The 26,884-nt window shown below is 37.4% G+C and overlaps 2 protein-coding genes across 2 annotated transcripts; both read left to right on the forward strand.

Annotated features, from left to right (window-relative positions):
• Window positions 1–2,102: 2,102 nt before the first annotated feature.
• LOC128245669 (E3 ubiquitin-protein ligase MIB2-like) lies at window positions 2,103–25,405 on the forward strand. Its single transcript, XM_052963879.1, has 19 exons — window positions 2,103–2,212; window positions 3,270–3,488; window positions 3,856–4,024; window positions 4,501–4,607; window positions 11,831–12,028; window positions 12,251–12,381; window positions 12,745–12,849; window positions 13,373–13,477; window positions 13,766–13,940; window positions 14,365–14,594; window positions 15,018–15,166; window positions 15,780–15,936; window positions 17,445–17,599; window positions 18,332–18,458; window positions 19,359–19,461; window positions 19,950–20,029; window positions 20,779–20,957; window positions 23,796–24,016; window positions 25,087–25,405. Exons 2-19 carry the CDS (start codon window positions 3,293–3,295, stop codon window positions 25,125–25,127), a joined length of 2,628 nt encoding a protein of 875 aa, XP_052819839.1. The 5' UTR covers window positions 2,103–2,212; window positions 3,270–3,292; the 3' UTR covers window positions 25,128–25,405.
• On the forward strand, window positions 8,431–10,565 carry LOC128245670 (uncharacterized). Its single transcript, XM_052963881.1, has 2 exons — window positions 8,431–9,329; window positions 9,945–10,565. The coding sequence occupies exons 1-2, from the start codon at window positions 8,636–8,638 to the stop codon at window positions 10,289–10,291; spliced, it is 1,041 nt and encodes a 346-aa protein (XP_052819841.1). The 5' UTR covers window positions 8,431–8,635; the 3' UTR covers window positions 10,292–10,565.
• Window positions 25,406–26,884: the final 1,479 nt, after the last annotated feature.

The raw sequence follows: 26,884 nt of genomic DNA on the forward strand, positions 1-26,884 counted from the left end.
ATTTCAGTGTTCGAGATCGAATTCCGCGTGCCGACTCGCTAACCGAAAGACAGATAAAAGCTTCCAAAATAATCAATTATTCCAATTAATGATGATCTCATAATATTCATATAACTAAAACACACTCATAAAAATGAAATGTTCATGAAAATATTTAATTATTGTTCAATTGAATAAAGACAATATGTCAGTGAAATAGTTGTCTCCCTTCGCCAACCGAAAGACGATTTAACGCAGGTAAAAATAACTTATTAGTTGTTGTATTATGAATTTGGATTCAAATAATAGCATTTATATTCTTATGGAAATGTTAGATCAATATACAGCATTTGAAAGTATTTTGGAATATACTTGAAACATTGCCTTTGAAATAGGTCGAACATGTCGCTAAAATTATTTTCTTTTAAACTAACTTAGATCTACAGTATAGTTCAGGGCTTTCAAATTTTATTTTTTGATTATATGAAAATTGAAAAAAGAAGCTTTTAAACAGCGAAGTTCTCATCTTCAGATAAATTAGCTTACTTATGGACAATAATAACCAGACCACACCAAATACACAAAATCAGGCGATGTTTAAAACAACATAATTATCACCCGGTATATGACACCCCACAAAGTAGCGGCACGTTTTTGAGGGACAGTTTGGTATTATTGAAAGTGTGTTAATTTGGGTAAACTAAAAGGACCGCATTACGTGTACATTTATAATTGCGGGTGATTTTCACACAAATTGACGGCTTCATTTGAAGATTCATAAATAACAATCGCGAGTAAAAAGGTAAGTTATTGCTGTAAGTATTAAAGAATCCCAAATTAATAGAACTTACACTCTGAAATCATTAATGATGGATGAGTTTCCTTGTGCTATATGTGCTGTTGACTGTAGTAGTGATCAATGCATACATTGTTCTAATTGTAGGAATTGGGTTCATGCTAAATGTTCTGAATTGTCAGAGCGAGACCTTAAGTAAGGTTGTTACATCATTTGACCACATTTCCAGTGATTTGCATGGGCAGCTAGACTCTGGACTGTTAAGCCTTGAACAAATAGTAGAGATCTTATTAAGTGGGGCGGGTGGACTGACTGTTATACCACAGGGGCTGAAGGAAAATGTTTATTTTGTTTTGGACAATTCAAAGAACTCATCTAAATGGGATAAAAAACAAAGGAGCTATCTTGGTGATGATTGTGGGACTTGGGATATCTTTGGCCCAAAAGGTCTGGCGGGGGCAGATGACACTATCTGCTTTGCTTCTTCATTACTGCAAGAGTATTTCACACGAAATTATTTTTCAGCCAATTTAAATTACAATGTTCTTATATCCAACGCTTGTTGTCACGGTTTATATGTATGTATGTTATTCATGTCGTTAATATTTGTTTTTTAATCTTATAACCGACTTTAAATAAAGATATCGATTCTTGTATCTTGTTTCTTTGGTTGTTGCTGAAGTGATGAAGAGACAGCAGAGCGGAAGAGATAATTTGAGATACTACGAAGGTAGCACGAGTGAATTCCTCTTATTTCAAATACAGCCCCTTGTTAGATCCGATACATTGGTACATTTTTTCGTGTTAGGCCATCACTCATTACACCAAATTTCTCAAAACTACCACAAAGTCAGGCGCCAGGTAACGAAGCCATGAACTGTTTATTTCACGGTATCTAGAACAATTATTATTTGTGTCCAGATATCAAGGTTTTTCATAAAAGTCTACGGTGTGATCGATATGTTGTATGATAACGCAAATGCTGAGGTACGCTAAATCAAGCTTTGCAGGTAACTAATAATAATTAAAGTACAAAAGTCTTAATATGGAATTGGTCGATGGAATATTGGAACTGAATGGCTTATAAGTATGCACACCTACATTCTGAATGACATCCGTTCACTTATTTCAGCATTTAACCACCTATTTAGTACGCACTCCTAAGTTTGGGAATGCTACATGTTTTACATAAAACATATTAGACCAATGGTTTGGCGGAATTTAGATATACTATTATTCATATACAGGAAGTATGTCGTTGGTCCAAATATAGATTTGTTGGATATGTAGATTAACCAATAAGAAACCTCAAAACGCCTGATAAACGTATACGATTTCCAATCATCCGCCAGTTATTGAGCATTCAAATTTCCCATTTAGGAAGTAAATTGAATACGAATTCCGTTGTTCAGATTGATCAGCACAGGAATACAGAAGGTAGAAAAACATTTTTTAAAGAGTTATATTCATCGACATTTATATAATGTAATATTATAGACGACTTTTAAAGATGTTTAAAGATTTTTTAAAGTTTTTTTTAATATGACATTTAAATTTCCAGTTTCGTTTAATGAATGACTGTACCGCTGGAATGTTTCCAAAATATTTGAATTTAAATCATTAATGTACAGCTAAAATACTCCACTAATTTGCGTTTAACATTGATTACCGTTTAATTAGAAAACGTATTATATGCAATGACATAACTAAGATATGAATTAATTGAAGCGGGTAAACTAAAAGTCCTAGAGGAATGGGTGTATCATTGTCGTATTATTAGAAATTTATTACTTACATATTTTAATGATATTCAAGTGCTACTCATTCGATCCAATATTAGTCGGGTTTCTATTGTATTTATACATCAGTATATATTGATCGTAAACTATTTCAATACGTACATTTTGTATCAATCAATCTATTGCAGTGTTGCGATTTTTACTATTTAAATGTAGGCCTGTTTAGGAATTTAGTTTTTTTTTAATGTTGGTCTCATTACATAAAAACGCTCGGTCGTTGACTTTACTTTGTTGAACGAATTCACTGATTAAAATAATAAAGTACGCGCCTCTTCTGGACGAAAACTTGTATCTTACAGCAAAATAGCTGAAGTTCACTGATCAGAAAAAATAACGAATACTTCAATATATAGGAAGGTATTTGAAAAATTCTTCAAAACGTGTCCGAGATTTACTCTTCCACTGGAATGGTTTCGGAACCTCACAACAGGACAAACATAAACAAGTAATACAATTGCTATAGGGCAAGTCCCTGTAGAATTAGATACATGAGGAGTATGTTCAACTGCTTTAGATGGTTTTGGCAACACTAGGTTTTTTAGCAGTACGTCTTAGTTTTGTACAAAGTTGTCTTTTCTGTTATTTATCTCTAAAATCCAAAGAAAAGACGTATAGTACTGCAGTTTTGTCGCAAACATGCAGACTTCTATAAATGATACATTGCAAAAGCTAATTTATATGGCATTGCCTGACAGAACAGAGCAGAACACAGCAGAAAATGCTTGGTCTTCGTGTGGTTCGCGGACCGAATTGGCAGCACGGTGACCAAGATGGCGGCGAAGATCACGTGGGTACGGTGGTGGAGGTGAATGGAGCTAATTCCGTCATCGTGGTTTGGGACATGGGATGCACCACTGTGTGCCGAGGGGGTGGCGGGGAATATGATCTGAGAGTTTTTGATGGAGCGCCCGTTGGTAAGCTGTTTAAAAGTTGCACTGGTAGATAAAACAGACTTTCATAAAATATCCTTCAAAATCATATTTATAAAGTATACCACCATAGTATGACTAGTACTCAAGATGGTTACATTATTTTGTAGCTTATGTGCTTTTCCTGTGATACCTTGTAATCATAATATGCCATTAAACACGACATATGATGTAGGATATGATTTGTACGAATAGTGTATGGCTAAGGGAAACACCCGTCTGCTCCGTTTGAACATTTCTTCCAAAAGTTAACCAGAAATAACGTAAGAATAAAGTACATAACTTTTAAGTAGTTCAAAGAACATACATTTTAGTGTGATTTCCAGCTTATAAGCTGTTAAATGTTTTGCAGGTATTTGTCATCCCATCGCATGTGTAGCCTGTGAAGATGTCGCGGTTTTTGGAACAATCTGGAGATGTGCCACTTGTACCAACGTTACTTTATGCTCTCCCTGTTACCATGATGACAAACATGACATTTCACACGAGTTTGTTAGGCTTGACTTACCGAAAGCAGATCCGTAAGTATTTCGGAAATACTTAAAGATAGAAAACTCCACTCAAATTTAACATATCCTTCAGGTCTATGTCCGTGTATAATCTTTACGTTAAAGTTAAAATTCGTTTGCCTTTAAAATAGCAGATTACGCTTAAATTATGATAGTTTAATGGTACCAGGGTAAACACGTGGCGGATTATCCCCTAACAATCCTAGTACATCACGTGAACACTGATTGGCCTGGACCTGGATAACACAAACTAGCACATGCATGAAAGACCTTGCATTGAAAATAATATAACCCCTATACAATAGAGACAGGTTGGGCGTAATATATGGCCTCAAATACTCGAACGGTCCACTGTTGCACTAAGTGTAGACCCAACACGGGAAAAAACAAACCTTTCATCGGAAATAAGTTGAACTTCGGAAATATCCATATACGAACACTGATATACACGCAACGAACTATCGTTTCATGCAACTTTATAATTCCAGAGTAACCGTTCCTAAACGAGCATCAAGTCAGCGGTCAAGGTCAATGGGCATTTTCCCGAACGCATTGGTTAAACGGGGAGCACACTGGGAATACGGCGACCAAGACGGTAAGACGCACACACCCTCACGAGAGATGGCAGAGTTAAGTGTGTTTATCCTACCCAGGTAGTTGACACGAATAGTGCTCATCCTACCCAGGTAGTTGACACGACTAGTGTTTATCCTACCCAGGTAGTTGACAAGACTAATCCTATCCTACCCAGGTAGTTGACACGACTAGTGTTCATCCTACCCAGGTAGTTGACACGACTAATGCTCATCCCATCCAGGTAGTTGACACGACTAATGCTCATCATACCAAGGTAGTTGACACGACTAACGCTCATCCTACCAAGGTAGTTGACAAGACTAATGCTCATCATACCCAGGTAGTTGACAAGACTAATGCTCATCCTACCCAGGTAGTTGACAAGACTAATGCTCATCCTACCCAGGTAGTTGACAAGATTAATGCTCATCATACCCAGGTAGTTGACAAGACTAATGCTCATCATACCAAGGTAGTTGACACGACTAACGCTCATCCTACCCAGGTAGTTGACACGACTAATGCTCATCCTACCTAGGTAGTTGACAAGACTAATACTCATTATACGAAGGTAGTTGGCACGACTAGTGTTCATCTTACCCAGGTAGTTGACAAGACTAATGCTCATCATAGCCAGGTAGTTGACAAGACTAATGCTCATCATACCCAGGTAGTTGACAAGACTAATGCTCATCCTACCCAGGTAGTTGACAAGACTAATGCTCATCCTACCCAGGTAGTTGACAAGACTAATGCTCATCATACCCAGGTAGATGACAAGACTAATGCTCATCATACCCAGGTAGTTGACAAGACTAATGCTCATCCCATCCAGGTAGTTGACACGACTAATGCTCATCATACCAAGGTAGTTGACACGACTAACGCTCATCCTACCAAGGTAGTTGACACGACTTATGCTTATCACACCCAGGTAGTTGACAAGACTAATGCTCATCCTACCCAGGTAGTTGACAAGACTAATGCTCATCATACCCAGGTAGTTGACACGGCTAGTGCTCATCCTACCCAGGTAGATTAATGTCATCATACCCAGGTAGTTGACACGACTAGTGTTCATCATACCGATGTAGTTGACATGAATAGTGCTCGTCATAACCAGGTAGTTGACACGACTAATGCTCATCATACCCAGGTAGTTGACACGAATAGTGTTCATCCTACCCAGGTAGTTGACACGACTAATGCTCATAATACCAAGGTAGTTGACACGACTAGTGTTCATCCTACCCAGGTAGTTGACAAGACTAATGCTCATCCTACCCAGGTAGTTGACACGACGAATGCTCATCCTACCCAGGTAGTTGACACGACTAATGCTCATCCTACCCAGGTAGTTGACACGACGAATGCTCATCATACCCAGGTAGTTGACATGACGAATGCTCATCCTACCAAGGTAGTTGACAAGACTCATGCTCATCCTACCCAGGTAGTTGACACGATTAATGCTCATCCTACCCAGGTAGATGACACGACTAGTGTTCATCCTACCCAGGTAGTTGACAAGACTAATGATCATCATACCCAGGTAGTTGACACGACTAGTGTTCATCCTACCCAGGTAGTTGACACGACGAATGCTTATCATACCCAGGTAGTTGACAAGACTAATGCTCATCATACCCAGGTAGTTGACAAGACTAATGATCATTTTACCCAGATAGATGACACGACTAATGCTCATCCTACCCAGGTAGTTGACACGACTAATGCCCATCCTACCCAGTTAGTTGACACGACTTATGCTCATCCTACCTAGGTAGTTGACACGACTAATGTTAATTTTACCCAGGTAGTTGACACGACCAATGCTCATCCTACCCAGTTAGTTGACACGACCAATGCTCATCCTACCCAGCTTGTTGACACGACGAATGCTCATCCTACCCAGGTAGATGACACGACTAATGCTCATCCTACCCAGGTAGTTGACACGACTTATGCTCATCCTAACCAGGTAGTTGACACGACTAATGCTCATCCCATCCAGGTAGTTGACACGACTAATGCTCATCATACCAAGGTAGCTGACACGACTAACGCTCATCCTACCAAGGTAGTTGACACGACTAGTGTTCATTTTACCCAGGTAGATGACACGACTAATGCTCATTTTACCCAGGTAGATGACACGACTAATGCTCACCCTAACCAGGTAGTTGACAAGACTTATGTTAAAGCTTGAAGACGATATAACCACATTAAAAGGGAAATAAAAATAACATATATGGAGAGTACATTCCTATCACCTCTCACATTGTACAAGGGGAATTTAAGAAGTCGTATTCGTGAGAAGTACATGCAATGTTGGTTTTGCGAGGTTTAACAGATGACTATATCCCGTTTGCTATTATTAATCAACGCTGTAATGTATTACTCACTAATAATCATTTTAAAACGAATACTGTGTATAGTGTTTGTGTGAATATATATAATTTTATTTGGCTAAGTGGGGACATCTAAGGAGGGAAGGGAGTGCATCTATTACCTATGTTGCATTAAAGATCACTTCTATTCTGACTAAGCTTCAAATTCATCATGCTCCCATATATCTCAAGCATTAGCAAATGGATTCCGCATGAGTGGAATCCGGAAAAAAACAAATTTGGGAATCCGGTGTACCATTTGGGGAGAATGACACATTCATAAATGGTACAACTTCGTCTCCTCAGAAAACAACAACATGAAATCCACTTTGAATATGGTCCTCAATCGTTCTTTTTTGGCATTTAAACAATACAATAAATGTCTCCTATGCTTTTTCAAACGGCTTAAATATTGTATGTTTCTTTTCATATATCAAAATTACTGCCAATGACGATCATGCTTTGTTCTATCGTGGTCAATATCAAAAGAGGGAGTTTGCATAAATATCCTCTTTTTAGCAGCTTGAGATTTGTGTCGTCCATACATTTTTCGATAATTAATTAAGAATAACATTCATTATCTAGCATTTTTATTTCAGTACACCCGTCATTTTCATTGAGTGTCCTCATTGCGCATATCCAAACATATCCTAATGGAGTATGCCCTAACATGTCCTCATTGCGCATGTCCAAACATATCCTAATGGAGTATGCCCTAACATGTCCTCATTGCGCATTTTCAAATATATCCTCGTGGCGTATGCCCTAACATGTCCTCATTGCGCATGTTCAAACTTATCCTCGTGGAGTATGCCCTAACATGTCCTCATTGCGCATGTCCAAACATATCCTAATGGAGTATGCCCTAACATGCCCTCATTGCGCATGTTCAAACTTATCCTCGTGGAGTATGCCCTAACATGTCCCCATTGCGCATGTTCAAACTTATCCTCGTGGAGTATGCCCTAACATGTCCTCATTGCGCATGTCCAAACATATCCTTGTGGAGTATGCCCTAACATGTCCTCATTGCGCATGTTCAAACATATCCTCGTCGAGTATGTCCTAATATGTCCTCATTGCGCATGTTCAAACATATCCTCGTGGAGTATGCCCTAACATGTCCTCATTGCGCATGTTCAAACATATCCTCGTGGAGTATGTCCTAACATATCCGTATTATGCATGCCCAAATAAATTCGTTAGGAGAAACTCCTATTCAAATATTTCTTCGTGCGCGATATCTTCTGTGCATGTATACTAGTGTCGTCACTACCAGTGCTACGTGTACGCTTCCTTCGATCTCAAATAATAACAAAACACAGATAACCAGATCAAGTTTCATTATCGAAAACAAATGCTGTTTATTTAACATTTGATTGAAGAAACACAATGGAAGCGAATGCCGCTCGAACGATTTCTAACTAGCGTACTTACGTGAGCTTAACCAAATGTTTACTAGATATCGTTTATAATGAAAAATCCCTCTAACCACTTTCTTGTGCGATCTGATTTTGAAACACAAAATAAGTCATTTAAGAAACTGAGTCAAATTCAAAGGCGAACGACTTGTTGGATTTGGTTATACATTCGTTTTATGACGGAGTACCCAACTTTTGTTGTGCAAAAGAGACATAGGCTTTAAACTATTAAGAAAATGGCTTCCAAATTGAAAGGCTTAATCAAATATGCGACGGATCAAACCTTTGAGTTTCCCTGCACATTATGTGAAGACAAGGACTTAAACGCAGACGCCAGTTTTTACTGTGGAGAGTGTTGCAAGCGATTATGTGACACTTGCAACAAGGGACATGGCTATTTGAACCCCAAACACCAAGTCCTATGTCGGGAAAATCAGGCAAAATGGGGCGAGATCGAACACGACCCTTACAAGTTTGTTGGAGGGAGGAAAATAAATGTTAGGACCATTTCCGATAAGAACAAGTGTTACATAACCGGATGCTGTGTCTTAAATAAAGACAACATTCTGCTCGCTGATTTCAAAAACTGCAAACTGAAACTTTTGAATGGAACCTATTCAATCGTATCGACCTGTGATCTCAAAACACGCCCTTGGGACGTCTGTAGGATCTCCGAAATCGAAATCGCCATTATTGACGGCACTAAAGATATCAGGTTTTTCGGGGTCGGTATCGGCGACATTGCATTGACCCCTAGCCCGACAAGAGAGCTACAGGTCGATAGCCCGTGCTTAGGTTTAACCTGTATGGGATGCCAGATGTTTGTTGTTTGTGACAAAGGTCTGTTCGTCTATGACCTCGCCGGAAACCTTGTCAAAAAGATGTACGAAAACTTTTGGCAAGATGTGTGTGCTCCAGATCATGTGAACGGTAAGTATTTTGAAAAAGGGTTAGGTCAAGGGCTTGTTTCCTTGCACATTTCATTGATTCAGAAAAAGACCGATGCTTAAAATGTTGTAAATGTAGATCAAACATTAGTTTTAAAGGAGTCATCCATATCTTTTAGCGATATGGTCGAAACAATGTCAAGTTATTCGTTTTAGACTACCTCAATGAGAGTACACCTTATTTATTCACGGCAGCTTGTACACCTTATTTATACACGGCAGCTTGTACACCTTGTTTATACACGGCAGCTTGTACACCTTATTTATACACGGCAGCTTGTACACCTTATTTATACACGGCAGCCTGTACACCTTATTTATACACGGCAGCTTGTACACCTTATTTATACACGGCAGCTTGTACACCTTTTTGAAGTCGGACGAACGTAATTTCATATAAAATACATTGTGCAAAGGCGTTTTTAAAATCCAATATCCAACTTTGAATTTATTTCATATAGTTAGAAAGTTATACACCTCAACTTTTCTTAAACTTTGGTCTAATTAAATAGTTTATTATAAATCATAGTTTTTCCGACTATGTAAACGTCTCTTTGACCTTTCATGTAGACCATATATCATGATTGATACATTACAGTTCATTACATCGCTGTAAGTGAAGATGGACAAAGAATATACATCACCAACCAGAAGAAGAACAGCTTGGTTACCATTGCCAGCCCTGGCCACGTTTCAGAGCAGACACACCATGATTTCTCTGGTCCGGAAGGAGTCTATGTAGGAAAACGAGGCACAGTTTTTGTGTGCGGCTCAGCCTCGCATACGATACTTCAGGCAGATGGAAAAGGGAAGAGAATTACTGTGTTTGCTACAGAAATGGATGGCTTGAATAGTCCCCGGACAGTGTGCTTTAGGTCGGATACGTCCGAGTTGATTGTTGGGCAACGTGATAGTAATGCAATTATGGTTTTGAAACTATGTTGAATATTATTTTATTGAATGACTGTCTTTATAGTAATGCAAGTATGGTTTTAAAACCGTGCGGATTATAGCATTACTGTCTTTAATTAGTTTTTTTTTAATATATATGTGCACGTATTCACAGTGGATACTTTCAAGTAGATTGATAAGTACTATCAAAAACTGCTCTTGTGCGACTATTTACATTTCGTGTGTTATGTTTTTATCTTCATGTGTTATGTGTATGTGTATATATCGACAACTTTGATGTCATACTATATAAAAATGGAATGATTTAGAGTTGAATTATATACAGGGCGAGTGCTCCATACTCCATGGGAATGATTTAGAGTTGAATTATATACAGGGCGAGTGCTCCATACTCCATGGGAATGATTTAGAGTTGAATTATATACAGGGCGAGTGCTCCATACTCCATGGGAATGATTTAGAGTTGAATTATATACAGGGCGAGTGCTCCATACTCCATGGAATGATTTAGAGTTGAATTATATACAGGGCGAGTGCTCCATACTCCATGGGAATGATTTAGAGTTGAATTATATACAGGGCGAGTGCTCCATACTCCATGGGAATGATTTAGAGTTGAATTATATACAGGGCGAGTGCTCCATACTCCATGGAAATGACTTTGTTGTGTCCTTTTTTATCAAAATAATGTAATCCAAATATAGAACTATAAGTAATGTGTTTAGATACGATTTTGTGCTTTTTATTGTTTCATATCCAGGTTTTGCGAGATATCAGTATCAATATTTTTTGTGCAAAGATGAAAACACTCTCAAACCTGCTGTCGACACAATTGTATGTCAATACAAAATCATATTTTCCGTTTTGGCTTTCAATATCTTTACAGAACCCCCCCCCCCCCCCCCCACAAAACCTTTAGTCTTCAGGCAATGTAAACATTATAAGATTGTGTCAATTGTTTTAGGTTATATGCTTTCATTGGGATTTCTGACATGATCGCCTTGTCTCTTAGAATGTTATTGACATGTCATTTTAGTACTTTCAAACACTATTTAAGGACTGAATGGTCATATTTTAGAGTCCAAGCTATGTAACGGACACACGTGGAGTCTAAACTATATGAAGGACACCTAGCTGTGGGTTCTAAACTATGTGACGACAAATGTAGGGGCTGTGTCGGACGCCTGTGGGCTGAACTGTTATACATTTCGTTTTCGTACTTTTGTATTATTACTATAGTGCAATACAAAAAGAAAAGCAGGAATTTGAATAAGAGTTTATGACACAATGGCACTTTGAGACCGCATACTCAAGACGTGGACCCCTCCTCAAAAATTGTAAATTGAATGCCTAAAATGGGGTTAAGCGGGTTTTACCCCCCCCCCTCCCCCAAAAACTATGTTTGCTAATTACATTAGGGGTATTGCATGGGTGGGGTAATGTATTCACCCGCTGGATACACTAGTGATTACGGTCTTCTTGCTAAACTGTACAGTGGTGTTTTGTGTGCTACTTGATTTGTGCATGTTCACGTAGTTTCTCTTGGTTAAATACAATTGTTTGAATATAAAGGGGGCAGCGGGCACGAGGGTTCCGTCGAGGACATAGTCAATTTCGGCCAGGACGCTTCAGACCGGAACGCTGCTCGTGTCACGTGGAAAAACCGACATACGCACGTGTACAGGGTTGGTTATTCTGGGAAGATGGACCTCATGTGCACAGAGGAAGCACCCGGGCTCTCTTTCTATCCAAAACATCTTGCAGTGCTAGGTACTTGATATATAAACATACTGGTCTATGTCCGTTAATGTTTTTACATGTTTGAATTAAAATTAAATGTCTTCTTGAGAAATGTTAAAAGGATAATATATTCGGTAACATTTTTATTGGGAAAAGACTAATTAACTAAAATTTTTAATTTACCTAGTGAGCGTTATTTATGTATGCACTTAGTAAAGAATTTTAATATCCGTTCCGATTGCAATGTTCTAGACATTGAACGCTTTGCAAAATGGAGCAAGAGTGGCGTCCCTTTGTGTGTCGGCGAGCAGGTGTGCGTCACCATTTCCCTGAGCGAGTTGAAGCAGCTACAACAGGGCAGCTGGAATAATCGCTTTGAAGAAGTAATATTTCTGACCTGTGATTCTATCTTTCTGTTAAATTATAAATGTTTATTTTATTTGTTCAGATTGTTTTCATTGAAATATTGATGAAGGGTTTTACTCCTCTTATCCTTGACCCATATTTCAATTTTTATGTTCAGAGTAACATAATATGCTTATTATCAAAGTAAGGTCGTACTCTTAATATGGAATATGATATCGTAAGAAAACATAAAGTTTTACCTTGAAGGATTTTCTCTATGGATGTTCGGTAAACGTTTAAAAAAGAGTCTAAAGGGTTTCAAGATATAAATTAATGCCAATAGCAATAGTCTTGTAAAGATTCTGTGTATTTACTCAGTAGTTTTATCATTTAACTAACAGATAATTGGCGAGGTCGGGGTCGTTGAATCCTTCACAAGTGAGGGTGACGTGGTGGTTGACTACGACGGAGATGTCATCACAATTCACAGAGCTGCCCTCTCCAAGGTGAGATACAATATGCAGTTTATTCAAACAAACTGCTGCTGCTGCTTCTGCTGCTGCTGCTCGTACTACTACTACTACTACTACTACTACCACTTCTTCTTCTTCTACTACTACTATTACTACTGCTGCTGCTGCTGCTGCTGCTACTACTAGGATAATATAACTGATTGACAATATTTCATATTGTTGTTGTTGTTTGTATTCTTCTCCGTATAATTATTATTATTATTATTATTATTATTATTATTATTAGTAGTAGTAGTAGTAGTAGTAGTAGTAGTAGTAGTAGTAGTAGTAGTAGTAGTAGCAGTAGTAGTAGTAGTAGTAGTAGTAATAGTAGTAGTAGTAGTAGTAGCAGTAGCAGTAGCAGTAGCAGTAGCCGTAGCAGCAGCAGCAGCAGTAGCAGTAGCAGTAGCAGTAGCAGTAGTAGAATAACTATAATTACTTTTATTATTATTTTTTATTATTATTATTATTATTATTATTATTATTATTATTATTATTATTATTATTATTATTGCAGGTGTACCAATACGGGAAAGGAGACTTGGTGAAAGTAATCGGCTCGAAGGAAAAAGTGCGACGTCTCCAGAAAAACCACGGAGGGTGGGACGACGATATGAATGATGTATGTAGCTGATTTAGAAAACATTGTATGTGAACAGCTAAAGAAGGCTTACACGATACGCTTTGCAACTAAGATTCAAATTGATTATCTAACCTATCATGTGGACGCTTAATTGTGCTGATACTACTTATATGGATACTAATGTAACATTTTAAAAATCATAGTCCTTGGTTTTTTAATAAAGTTTGAATTGATAACTTTAAAGGGTCTGTTGTTGATTTACCACATTTATAGAACATCGCAGGGTAATTCCTGTTGTTTTCAACCATAACGTTTTGTGCACCGTAGGTTTTAGGTAAAACTGGCAAAGTTAACATAGTGGACAAAGACGGTGACATCGGTGTTGTATTCGAAGACAAGGCGTTTGTGTTTCATCCTTCTTGTCTTACAATGGTACAGGCGTCTGATCATGATGAGGATGACGAGGACGAAAGCGACGATGAAGACGAAGGGTTTCTAGTTGGTAAGTGGACGAATAAAGGGAAATATTTCTGCTGTTACAAAAAACAGGATATCTTCAAGGATAAGCTGCATTTTCCCATTCACTGACTTTCTCATTTAAGATCCTTTGAATTGTTTTATCCAGATTTATTTGATTAGTAAAAAGACAAATCATATCACTGTTTAATTCTAAAATAAGTTTATCAATATAGTAAATTTATTTCATGAAGAGTGCCACAGGTCAGTGAATATGCTGTTTTCATTATATATAGCAGGACAAACAATATCCAGGGCCCTCTCTCTATATATATGGTCCATTAAAATATACCAAACTTTACAAGCAGTGTATCGTACGTTAAGAAAAGGACACCATTTGTCTTGAAAACACGATTCTTAAAACGGGCTTCGTGTTTTGTTGTTATTGTTGATGTTCCAAATCATTCCAGGCGACGCACTTGTGCCATTAGAGCAGGGCAAGGAAGATGCTTCTGATGATGATGACGACGACGAGGGGGATGCTGGAGCCGGTCTACTGCAGATGTTTGCTGGCCTTGCCTTGCTGCAAGCACTCGCTGATGCAACATCTGAATCAAACCCTCGACAGGCACTTGTAGACGCGATTGAGAACAATCAAGTGGACGACGTCCGAGAAATTCTTGAACAACAACCGGAGCTGGTAAGAATGAATTAGTTGCAAAGCACGGCCATGCGTTACAAATAAACATTGAAATGCAAGCGTATGTGAGTATTATATGCTGACCATAGCAACTGGTAAATCAAGGCGCGGTTATTACATTTTAGTGACGTAAACCTAATCGATGTCACCCCTTAACGTTAGTGGTAAACACTTTACAAAGAAGACACATAAGGTACCATGTTACAAATTCACAGTTTTACACCAAAAATCCATAGAAAACAAAAAGAATCATTTACAAAAAATCGTCACTATCCTGTCAAAAGTTTGTTCTAAATGCAAGAAGAAGTTTCATTCAAGAACAAGTCCGATCATTTGAAGCGTAAACATATACGCTGAAGATGAATATGTTTTATTGATACAATTGGATTGTATTACATCTGCGATTTTATTTTCTTCACGCAGAAGGATTTCAAGCCGCAGGGGATACCTCTTCTGTCGATAGCTACGTTTAAGGGACACGATGATGTCATCAAAGTTTTACTGGAGGAGGGTGCGGATATAGATGAGGAAGATAGCAAAGGATCAACACCTCTGCTGATCGCCATGTTTGTGTACGTGGTGGTGAAATAGATAGGCTAGATATGCTAGGACATTTCTGGTCTCGTAATAAACATCATATATCCATGGTGACTGATTTCTGCAATTTCGAGTGTCCGCACGTGCGTGGCGAAAGGAAGAGAATGCGTCAAGTGGTGAAGCGAAAATGCGCCAAGTGACTGGCCAAAATTGCACCGCATAATTATTTCGCATTTTCACTTTGCCACTTGCCGTTTTTCCACCCTTCCGACGCAAATATGCGACAACACGTAATGGCATGAATCTGCCACCATATCAACTGATCTCTCTATGAGACATGACTTAGGACTCGTTTAAGTAAATGACACTTTTACCATCGCTGACATTAGTATTAGCTTCTTATATAATGTAAATACAACATTCTAATCAAAATCAGACAGAAAACATGCAACGTAAACTACTTGTACTTCAGCTACTGAATTTCGGAAAGTAGATAACGCCACGGGTAAAACCATATACCGCGGGTATGCAACGCCACGGGACAATTCAAAACCATATACCGGGTATGCAACGCCACGGGACAATTTAAAACCATATACCGGGTATGCGTTTGAAAAAGCGTATACTGCACCATCTATTGATTTTCAGCGGCAACACGAGTTCTGCTACACTGCTGCTTCAGAGAGGAGCAAACGTTAACGTCAAAAATCAGGAAGGACGATCGCCCGTGCACGCCGCGGCTCACAAGGGGCTTCCGGACATCCTGAAACTTCTGCTTGAGAAAGGATGCAACCCTAACATACAGGTATTTACATGTATGTGTGTATGTATTAAACCCTATCGTTAACCCAATTTCTCGCACAGTTCTTAAAGCTGCACTCTCACAAATTGAACGTTGGAAAACTTTTTTATTTTTTTTTTGTCTTGGAACGAGCCAATTTTTGCAAAAATCCATGGAAACAAGTTAGATAAAGTTGCTTACAAAATAATAGATCGCAGACTTTTATATTTAAGTTCAAAAAATGATGTTTAATGCATTTTTCTTAAACCGTTAGTTAAGGCCATAAAACATTAATTTTCGAACGGAAATATGAAAATCTACGATTTGATTTTTTGTCAGCAATCTTATATCATTGGTTTGCAGATATTTACGCAAAACTTGCTCTTACCAGGACAAAACAATTAACGATTAATTTTCCCATATGTGACCTTTAAAACCATACATATAGACATAATCTGAATCCCCAACTACTGACTGGTTTGCAGTTGAACATTCGCGAATAATCGACTGGAAATGGTCGAATATCCGACTGGCGAATATACCAATAAAAGTAAATTAAAACAGTGTTTATCGAATCCCCAACTGACAACTAGCAGGTAGTTGAATATTCGAATCCCCAACTGGCAACTGGTAAGTAGTTAATTATTCGAATCCCCAACTACCAACTACCAACTACCTTCCAACTTTACCGTCATCAGTTTATTGTGTAATTGTAATAAATATACAGTCAAAACTCGTTGGCTGGAACTCCCAGGGATCGACGAAAATACTTCGAATCTCGAAAATTCGAGCCAAGCGGAATTGCTTACATTCAGCAGAAATAAATCGGTCCTTTAAATCCAGATCGAGCTAACGAGGAATTCGAGCCAAGCGAGTTCGAGCCAACAGGAGTTGAAGTAAGAGGGAGCAGATCTTAGGGACGTAACCATTTGAATTGCGCCCCTCGCGCAGCAATTTGAATTGCGCCCCTCGCGCAGAACGAAAATTTATTTGTTTTTTTAGTGTTTGTAGGAGGAAGGGGGTTTTAAGTGGTCCGAAATGGTGTATTTTGGGCGTATTTTTATATTTCTTTTGTTCTCCTATGTTTAAACAAGAAGTTGGGAGTATTTTAGGGAGCGCGTGTCCGATGCACCCCCGGATCCACTAGTAGTGGTGGTGTGTGGTTTTTTATCTTCCCTCTCCTTTGAGTGTTTTACCATGGTGTTATTACACTCGACCATGGTACGCCTTGTCTTAATGTATCTTTTTTATTGCACATTTCTGTTTGCATTATACGTGGTTTCATCGTTGGACGTCAACTTCTTTCAGCCGTTCATCGTGTGGCGTGCTTCAAAGTTTATAACATACATGTACATTAGTTTAACTGTTTATTGTCAATGCATGTTTTGCTCGACATAAATTAGAGCTATCTGAGCTTTAAAATGCTGATTAAATATATGGCGTCTTAAAAATATCTTGGATGCACACGAAGTCATTCATAACATTTCGTAGCAAACTATGACTTCCGCCTAAATTTCGTATTATTTTCGCAGGATGTTGTAGGTGATACCCCTCTCCACGACGCCATATGCGAACGTCATGACGCCACGACGTCAATCTTGATTGAAGACACACGAGTGAACGTGTGGCTTCAGAACAACAAAAATTTTAACCCGATGCACCTTGCGTGCTTGAAACAATACGCATTGTAAGTAGACAGTAGGTTCATTATGCATTGCTGTAACATGTGAGTTATATATAGTTCGGTTCAAAGTCATATACATGTATCTGTATGCAAATGCCTGGTGGTTGTCTTTCATTGGTCTAAATTATAATGTAAATAGAAAACAATAGGTTAGTGCCCTGGATGGAGAAAGTTTATTTGGCAAGGCGGGGGAATTTATCGGGTGAGCCGAAGGAATTAACTATCGTTGAATGTTGCAAATGTTTTGGCATTTGAGGGTGGAGTTAGTGCACTTGAAGATTTTCTGACCGATTTTCTCTGCCAGTGTCATGTCATGCAGAGAGATGGAAATTTCTGGGCGAGTGATTGTTGAGGTCGGTTGATAAGATACTGAAGCATTATTTTTGCTGTCGTCTGACATTTCAGAAAAAAGTCCGTTATCGCGGTCGCATGACCAACTGACTGTAGATAAACATCACGTAGTCAACTATCCTAATACATTGTAAACTAAATTTAAACGGCACCTTGTTTTTGGATCGATTTGTTTGCAGGTGATAGGATCAATGAATCGTAATGTTACGTAATATGAACAACCTTACAATTGTAATAGGATCACCCTAGCCAAAGTGATACAGGTTAGCGACTCGCTCGATGACCGACGAAACAACACCTTGGATGTATAGTCGTTACGTATAGTACAAATTGTATTCATTGCATTGAATCATAATGTATTTAACGTCCTCTGCTTTGATTTAGTGCTGTTGACAAGCTGCTTACCCGCGAACCTGGACTTGGTTCCGCTCCGAAGAATGACGGTTTCACGCCTCTGCACATCGCCGCATTTAACAACCACGTCGCAGAAGCCACCGTACTCCTTATCAAGGTCTAGTACAATAAAACTGCAGGGGAAATCCAAGTTACTGTTAATCGAAGGACACTCTGTTAAAATGCGCAAGCCTTTACAGAAACGGAACGAGAGACACACAACATTCAGACAACATGACATATATTTTTTCATTAAGAAAACAACACCATAGCATATATTAAGTTTAACATTTTAGTTTAGTTAAATATTCAAAAAAAAAGTGCTTCAGATAAGAAATAATTTCAGCTTCCTAAATTCTTGACACAATCAAAGCAACGATGTGTTGTGGTTTTGTATTACAGTTTTTGTAGCATGAAGTGGCATTTAAGTTAACAGGTTTTCAATTTACTTCTTAACTGTAAATATTTAAGTTAATAGGTTTTCAATTTATTTCTTAACTGTAAATATTTAAGTTAATAGGTTTTCAATTTATTTCTTAACTGTAAATATTTAAGTTAATAGGTTTTCAATTTATTTCTTAACTGAATATATATATAACCACAAAGCCACTAGTAATTGTTGATTGGATAGTCTGAAGCGTTTTGGCAGCCAATATATTCATATTGTCAAAATACTTCTCCGTTTGAATGTCAATTGCATTCTCAAAAATCTCTGACAAAAATGTTGCTTAAACACCTTTTTTCATCAAAACATACAGTATATTTGTTTACTCTTGCAAAAGATTGTTACTCAAAACTAAATGAACAATGATATACTTGTATTCTATCATATAATTGACTGGCGTTCCCTTCATTTCAAGCTTGCCAAAATCTGATTTTTTGTTCAGTAAAAGGGACAATACTCGTGCGTCCCGCAGTCAGGTCAACAACTTACCAAACGAATATCTCATAAGTCTTGTCGAATTAAAGAAATATGTTCGTGACTTGTTCCTTAACCGGTTTGTGGATTTATATTTAGGGTCGTGTGGAAATTAACGCAAGGACACATGAAAAAGCCACCCCTCTTATGTTGGGAGCATCCCAGGCTCATTTCGACATAACGAAACTATTGCTGGAGTACGGTAAATAATTAAAATCAGATTATATCTTTGAGACCGATAATTAATTTATATCAGGCAAAATTGAGTTAAAACGGCTGGGATGGTACAGAGGTAAAGTGCCCGCCTCCCGACCAGGAGGTCAAACGTTCATTCCCTTGTCGGGGATGTTCTTGTGTGCTCTAACATGAACACTCAGTACTGGTGAGTTTGACCCAGGAAGCCGACTCGAGAAAGTTTTAAATAATATGTTAGGTTTAAAACTACACATATGAGCTCAAGTAGGCTGGTATAAACTTAATTCAGTTAGATTTAAGCATAGAACATTGTAGTTATCATATACATGTAATTTCAATTTGTTAACAAAGCAATGTTCAGAAGTAACCAATGTGTATTCCCTAGCACTGAAGGATTGGACAACGATGTTTCGGTGGGTTTTCACAGTTCTTGGTGTACGTACGGTTCTGTATGACAATGTCAGGGCTGAATGTGAAATTATGTAACACTTCCAGAAGCTGACTTTGACTTGAAGGACAAGGACGGTGACACGGCCTTACACATGTGCATGATGGGGAGGCGGACGGACCAAGTGGTAAGAACAACTATCTGTGTATCTTTAATTGAATATAAATTGAGCACGTGTTCAGTTTGTGTGTGTTCAGAGGCCTAATTGTAGCTTATATGTGTTATTTTTTAATTTCAAAATCAGCTTGGAACCCTGGGACAAACCTTGCTTTAACACATACTAGCATTGTGATCGGTTTCACTAATGGTCTATAAGCTAAACCAATACTTAGATGATGTTAAATAAAACTATATTAGAAACTCTTTTTAGATTACAAACCAGCAAACTATTAAATCAAATATCCATTAATTTAGAATATTTTAAAAACACTGTGAAAAATAAGTAAATTAGGGAACATTAAAATAAGGTTGTAATGCAAAAAATGAACAATTTAGTTTAAACTTGATTTATTTCAAAATGATGGTGAAGACATTTATATTAACTTACGTCAAGATAAGTCACTTTTGTTGGCACGATGTTGCGCCAGAGAAACCGACATACAATATTGATTTACCAAGCTTCAGCATGACTGATAACTGTTAAAAAGAGGGCGCGAGTACAGTAGATGTATTTGGGCACGCCTCTCACCGAAAAGGTAATAGATTCATACCCCACCAAGGGCACATTATAATGACCTCTCAAAAATCATTCATTGTTTATACGGACTCCAGGAAACGGACTCGAGAGTGTTTCATATCACCTTAAAATCGTTAAGCTACAATCAAACTACACTGACATATTATAAACGTATTTATATGGCGATTTTCATAAATCAGCTGTTAAACATTCTGGGCTTGCGAAACCTGTCGGAGGACGTGGAGCGGATCAAGATTGCCAACTTCCTGTACCAACATGGCGCCAACCTGGAAGCGAGGAACAACAAAGGACAGACTCCCATCACATGCTGTCAAATAACACACATTCGGGAGGGCGTGCTTAAATATGCCACTGAAAAGTACGTTGTATTTGTAAAAAGACCGTAACCCCAATATTTTGGCGAGTCAAATGTTGCAATATTCAATATCTTATATTTATGTGGTATAATTTCATAAACGAGGTATGTTCTAAACTTTGATATTTGCATTGCGTATTTCAATATTTATATGGTATTACTTGAAATATATTAAACATTTATTTCCTTATCTAAATTATCAAATATATGAATAAACATATTGTAGAATACTACAAATATTTAAACACTTAAAATACAAATTTAAATAATGAATCAACTACTGGAATATACTACACTTACTTGAACTATTTGAACAAAGCATATGCTATTTACCACATAAATATGAAATGTCCAATATTACAACATGTATAAGGGCCACCTGCTTTCATTAAATGAATTAATAATTCTAACTAACAATCCTTATAAATGAACTTTAAATGAAGTAGCCCTAGCTGGCATGTTTTAAATGATGCAATATATGTGTTCATTAAATAAGGAATGACACTTGATGTTGGAAAGAGGGATTTTGAATCTATTAAAACGCTTAATCTACCTGGATCGCAGGAGGGAAACATTACATGAATGAATTTAGTTATAACTTGATTGACAACTCAATCTCAATGAAAGGATTTGAATGGAGACAACTGAAATTACATATGCCTTTTTGGGGGGAGGGGGGGGGGGTGGGGGGGTGGGGGTCAAACCTTTTCCATGGTAACCATTACTCATATTAGTGCTTGCCATTGTGAGATCGGCAAGGAGGAGTATTTCCAGCATTTCTTTACCAAGTCTACTGAAAACTTAATTTACAGCAAACAACTTCTCGTCGTGTTCAATAAGTAGTGAAAACTTAATTTACAGCATACAACTTCTCGTCGTGTTCAATAAGTAGTGAAAACTTAATTTACAGCAAACAACTTCTCGTCGTGTTCAATAAGTAGTGAAAACTTAATTTACAGCAAACAACTTCTCGTCGTGTTCAATAAGTAGTGAAAACTTAATTTACAGCAAACAACTTCTCGTCGTGTTCAATAAGTAGTAGTAGTAGTAGTAGTAGGTAGTAGTAGTAGTAGTAGTAGTAGTAGTAGTAGTAGTAGTAGTAGTAGTAGTAGGTAGTAGTAGTAGTAGTAGTAGTAGTAGTGGTAGTAGTAGTAGTAGTAGTAGTAGTAGTAGTAGTAGTAGTAGTAGTAGGTAGTAGTAGTAGTAGTAGTAGTAGTAGTAGGTAGTAGTAGGTAGTAGTAGTAGTAGTAGTAGTAGTAGTAGTAGTAGTAGTAGTAGTAGTAGTAGTAGGTAGTAGTAGTAGTAGTAGTAGTAGTAGTAGTAGTAGTAGTAGTAGTAGGTAGTAGTAGTAGTAGTAGTAGTAGTAGTAGTAGTAGTAGGTAGTAGTAGTAGTAGTAGTAGTAGTAGTAGTAGTAGTAGTAGTAGTAGGTAGTAGTAGGTAGTAGTAGGTAGTAGTAGTAGTAGTAGTAGTAGTAGTAGTAGTAGTAGTAGTAGTAGTAGTAGTAGTAGTAGTAGTAGTAGTAGTAGTAGTAGTAGTAGTAGTAGTGGTAGTAGTAGTAGTAGTAGTAGTAGTAGTAGTAGTAGTAGTAGGTAGTAGTAGTAGTAGTAGTAGTAGTAGTAGTAGTAGGTAGTAGTAGTAGTAGGTAGTAGTAGTAGTAGTAGTAGTAGTAGTAGTAGTAGTAGTAGTAGTAGTAGGTAGTAGTAGTAGTAGTAGTAGTAGTAGGTAGTAGTAGTAGTAGTAGTAGTAGTAGTAGTAGTAGTAGTAGTAGTAGTAGGTTGTAGTAGTAGTAGTAGTAGTAGTAGTAGTAGTAGTAGTAGTAGTAGTAGTAGTAGTAGTAGTAGGTAGTAGTAGTAGTAGTAGTAGTAGTAGTAGTAGTAGTAGTAGTAGGTAGTAGTAGTAGTAGTAGTAGTAGTAGTAGTAGTAGTAGTAGGTAGTAGGTAGTAGTAGTAGTAGTAGTAGTAGTAGTAGTAGTAGTATCATGTCCGTTATGGAAGGTTAACACCATCCGTAGATTGCAGTTGCTCCCCTTCACGTACAGAAAACCGATTGACATTCAATCTGTAGGGCAATCTCCTACGAAGTGTCAAGCAGGAACTAGATCTCTGTCACCGTTACAGTTGGATTAGGCCTAAAAAATAATAATGTCTGTTTCGGGTAACCCGACCCTACCTATAAAAATGCGCCGACCCTAACTACTACCGTTTCTGAGCAAAAAAATATTCGTTAGCGAATAGAGAGTTACGAAGGGCGGATAAATGCGAATTGGACGATCAGAATTATTGTTTATATGATAAAACAAAGTCAGGCAATGACAGTAATGTAGGAAAGACTGCCATGTGCAAGGAAACACTCTGAACTTACGACAGATTTTGAAAAAAATTATAAAAAAAAATCAAAAAAAATCCCTACCTACCCTACCTTAAAATTTTTGGAAGGTTACCCTTAACAAACAATTATAATTCTTTTTGGCCTTATATAAACTTTTTATAAACTTTTATTCTTTTTAATATTTTATTTTCTCTCTTTTCGTTTCAATAGTTTTATAGAATTTCAATTATTTTCAAGAGACTGAGATTAAAATACAAGCACATATATTTAAAATTTAAGATAATTTATAATACTAATAGTATCTATGGTCACGTGATGTTCATGGTGACAGTGATGTACTGTATTAAGGAAAGTAATAATACTACGCGGTATTTGTGTGTACGACTGTCGTAAAACCTGAAAACTTATATTTAATCTAAAGTTTCGATTATAACTGATAACTGTTTAAATACGACTGTCTTTTGATTGCAAACATTATCAACTAATATTTGCAATAAAAAAATAACTTTTAGCAAACCCACAAAACCAGAACGGCATCAGACGAGACCCAAAACAGCCAAGGTTGAAAAGGAGATCTTCACCACTGCAAAACAGATGTGTCATAAATGCTCGGCCCTCGAGGCCACAGTCAGGTTTGAACCCTGTAAGCACAAGGTGTCATGTGAGAAATGCTGCTTCCGGTTTAAGAAGTGCCCCATTTGTCAGAAAGACATTCGGAAGAGGGTCGACAAAAGTAAGTGTCATTAATTGTTATACATGTGTATTAATGGGTAATTGGAAACTACAGACTGAGGTTAAGATTTACAGGTATATTAAACAGCTTAATGATTGCATTTGATGATTGTATTTGAATTAATACAGCTGATAATAAAACAAAGGAATAGACGGAAAAAAATTGTATAATGAGTTATACATTACACTAAAACATATAATTATTATCTTTCCTTTTTCCCTGACTAGATGGCATAGTTAATATTTTCTGATAGTGATAGGGTTTTGCATTTAACACATCTATATTCTCACATTTGTAAGTTAATGGACAAGGATAGTTCATATTGTATGAGGAATGATTTTGCAAATGCCTTATTTCATTTCTACGAGGTTTGTAAGTTCGTGGAGTTGTATATAAAACAGAACCCACTGCACTGTATAACGGTATTATACAGTTCATTTAAGGAATGAATTGCGGGGTTAATGTCATTATCGGGGTATGAACGCAATTGGGTTGGTCAATGTGTGTGGAGTCCGAAGGACTCCACGCGTACTTTGACCAACCCAATTGCGTTCATATCCCCGATAAGGACATCAACCCCGCAATTCATTCCTTATATTCACGCCAATAGATCATTATTTCATTCAAGAATTGTTAAAAAAATACTTCATTTCATTTAAGAAAACCTTTCAGTAATCCGTTCTGTAAATAGAACGACCCGACTATAACCGTAAACATTTTTTTTCAAATGACGTCACAATAACGCGGGAAAAGATCAACCACTTGAAATCACTTTAAAACGTAAAATTGAAACACTTCTGGTACCAATATATTTAAAATATAATAAACTAACACTTTTAAAAATGTTGATCTATATTTTACGGGACCTGCAGACACAATACAACCAAAAACAAGATCAATAGCTTTCATGTATATTGTTATGCAATGAATTACGATCCGAACATATCCGAAGATGTTGCGTTCATCGATTGATGAACGCAATTGCCACAAGGCAGTTCATTAAAGGAATGGAAGTTGAGATGTTAATATTGTTGTATATTATAGGAATAAAAGGGGTTAACTTTTTTCAGATAACCAGCCAGTGTCGAGTGATTCCTGTACTATTCTGTGAAGGGCGTGGGCTTTATTCAACCAGCTTTGAATATATAATATACCGGATAAACACTTGTATCAAAAAGCTATACTCTTAAGTACTACAACAACAAACTGAAATGTTTTAAATGTTTTTTTCAGTGTTTATGAACATAACCTCCTGTATGAGTGTATACCTGTTATAATTGCATACATTGTAACACTGTCACATGTTGATTTCGGCACCTGACTGGTAATTTCTGAATATTCACCATACTTATTGTATTGTATTAACCCTAAATACGTTATATACGAGGAGCGTTTCATTTGTTGTAGCAACATACCATGGTTTCCACGTGCACATACATGTAAAGCATACCATTGCGAGAGTATTAAGTTTTAGCTCAACTGAGAACGAAGAGCTCAATATAAGGTATTGCGATAGATTTTCGGTGCCCGTCGTCGATCGTCAACATATTTAAAACCCCAGGATAAAACGTGATTAAAATGATTTTCTTAATGGTGACATGATGAAGTTCAAATTTGGGTCATCTCTAGTAAACAAAACTAGGTCACAAGGTCAGCTTCGGTAAAAATGCTAGGTCAAACCTTAGAAAAACCTTGTATGGCCAATAGAGGCGTTTTTATCTGAACATCTGAATCCTGATCAGAATGAGTGTGTTAATGAAATATCGGGTAGTTTATTAGTGATATTAAAATGCATGCACTCAATTTGTCTTAAATTTGCCCAGTACGCATCTATATATATATATATATATATATAGCAAAAGCTTGTCTTGATCAATTTTAGACTCGGTTACTTTTTATATCGAATCACCTCTCATAAAAAAGGGCGAATGTACCTTCATCTTGGTCAACATAATACTAGTAATTAAGAGCCAAAATAGTGGTTGTGTCATAACGGTGATTGGCATCTTAAACGTAAAATGCCCCAATCACACCTTACAATGTTCCGACAGCATCCCTGGAGTTCTAAAAAATCCAAGGACTCTGCGACGATGCCGTGTTCTTCGAGAAAATCCAAGATGTAAAATCGTCACGTCCATGCTGCGTCTGCGCCACGTCCTTGCTGCGTTCAATCATGTTGCGTTGGTGGAAAACCAACTGTGTACAGTGTGCACCTACATGTGACCAGCCCCGGTTAAATGGAGGCCAGGCAGTTTCTGTGCACGTCACCTACATTGCTGCAACTTATCATACCCGAAAGTGGGACACTTTCCAATTCTACTCAACGCCCTGCTTGATTATTTTACTCTATACTTCAAAGGGCTTGATATCAATGGGAAGAACAAACAACGCATTTAGGCCAGAAACTCGTAAGTATGGGGAAGAATTTAGGCCTAGTTTTTAATGAAGACGGTACCACATTCACTATATTTTTAAATAAGAATCTCTATTGAGATACTGTTCCATTTATACAATTTGTTTAACATTTTGTTTAATCAAACTGTCTATTATCGACGGTTTTTTCTTTTTGAAATTACAACATTTATTTTAATTGTGGCATGACCTCATTATGCTTTTTTATAGATCAAAAGCACAAACACGTTTAAGAAAAAGATGGCTGTTTCTTCTTATGCAGTTGTATTGTGTTTTTAAAAACGTCCGCCTACTGCCAATGATCCGATACACAATCCCTGCGTCAGATTTTGCTTGTACAATGTGTCAGCCAATGAGGTTGTATTCTTAGTCAGTTAAATGACGGGATTTTATATCTTAATGATAAAGAAAGGCTCGTTCGCTACGCTTACTCCGACAATTCCTAATCATTACGAG

The sequence above is a fragment of the Mya arenaria genome, chromosome 9 (assembly GCF_026914265.1).
Source record: "Mya arenaria isolate MELC-2E11 chromosome 9, ASM2691426v1".
NCBI lineage: Eukaryota > Metazoa > Mollusca > Bivalvia > Myida > Myidae > Mya > Mya arenaria.

Excerpts from the sequence above, each read along its gene's own strand:
- LOC128245669 (XM_052963879.1), top strand. The coding sequence starts at position 3,293 with ATGCTTGGTCTTCGTGTGGTTCGCGGACCGAATTGGCAGCACGGTGAC. Across the intron at positions 4,608-11,830 it reads GGAATACGGCGACCAAGACG|GGGGCAGCGGGCACGAGGGT; the intron begins GTAAGACGCACA and ends TTGAATATAAAG. Across the intron at positions 17,600-18,331 it reads TGCTTGAAACAATACGCATT|TGCTGTTGACAAGCTGCTTA; the intron begins GTAAGTAGACAG and ends GCTTTGATTTAG.
- LOC128245670 (XM_052963881.1), top strand. The coding sequence starts at position 8,636 with ATGGCTTCCAAATTGAAAGGCTTAATCAAATATGCGACGGATCAAACC. Across the intron at positions 9,330-9,944 it reads TGCTCCAGATCATGTGAACG|TTCATTACATCGCTGTAAGT; the intron begins GTAAGTATTTTG and ends GATACATTACAG.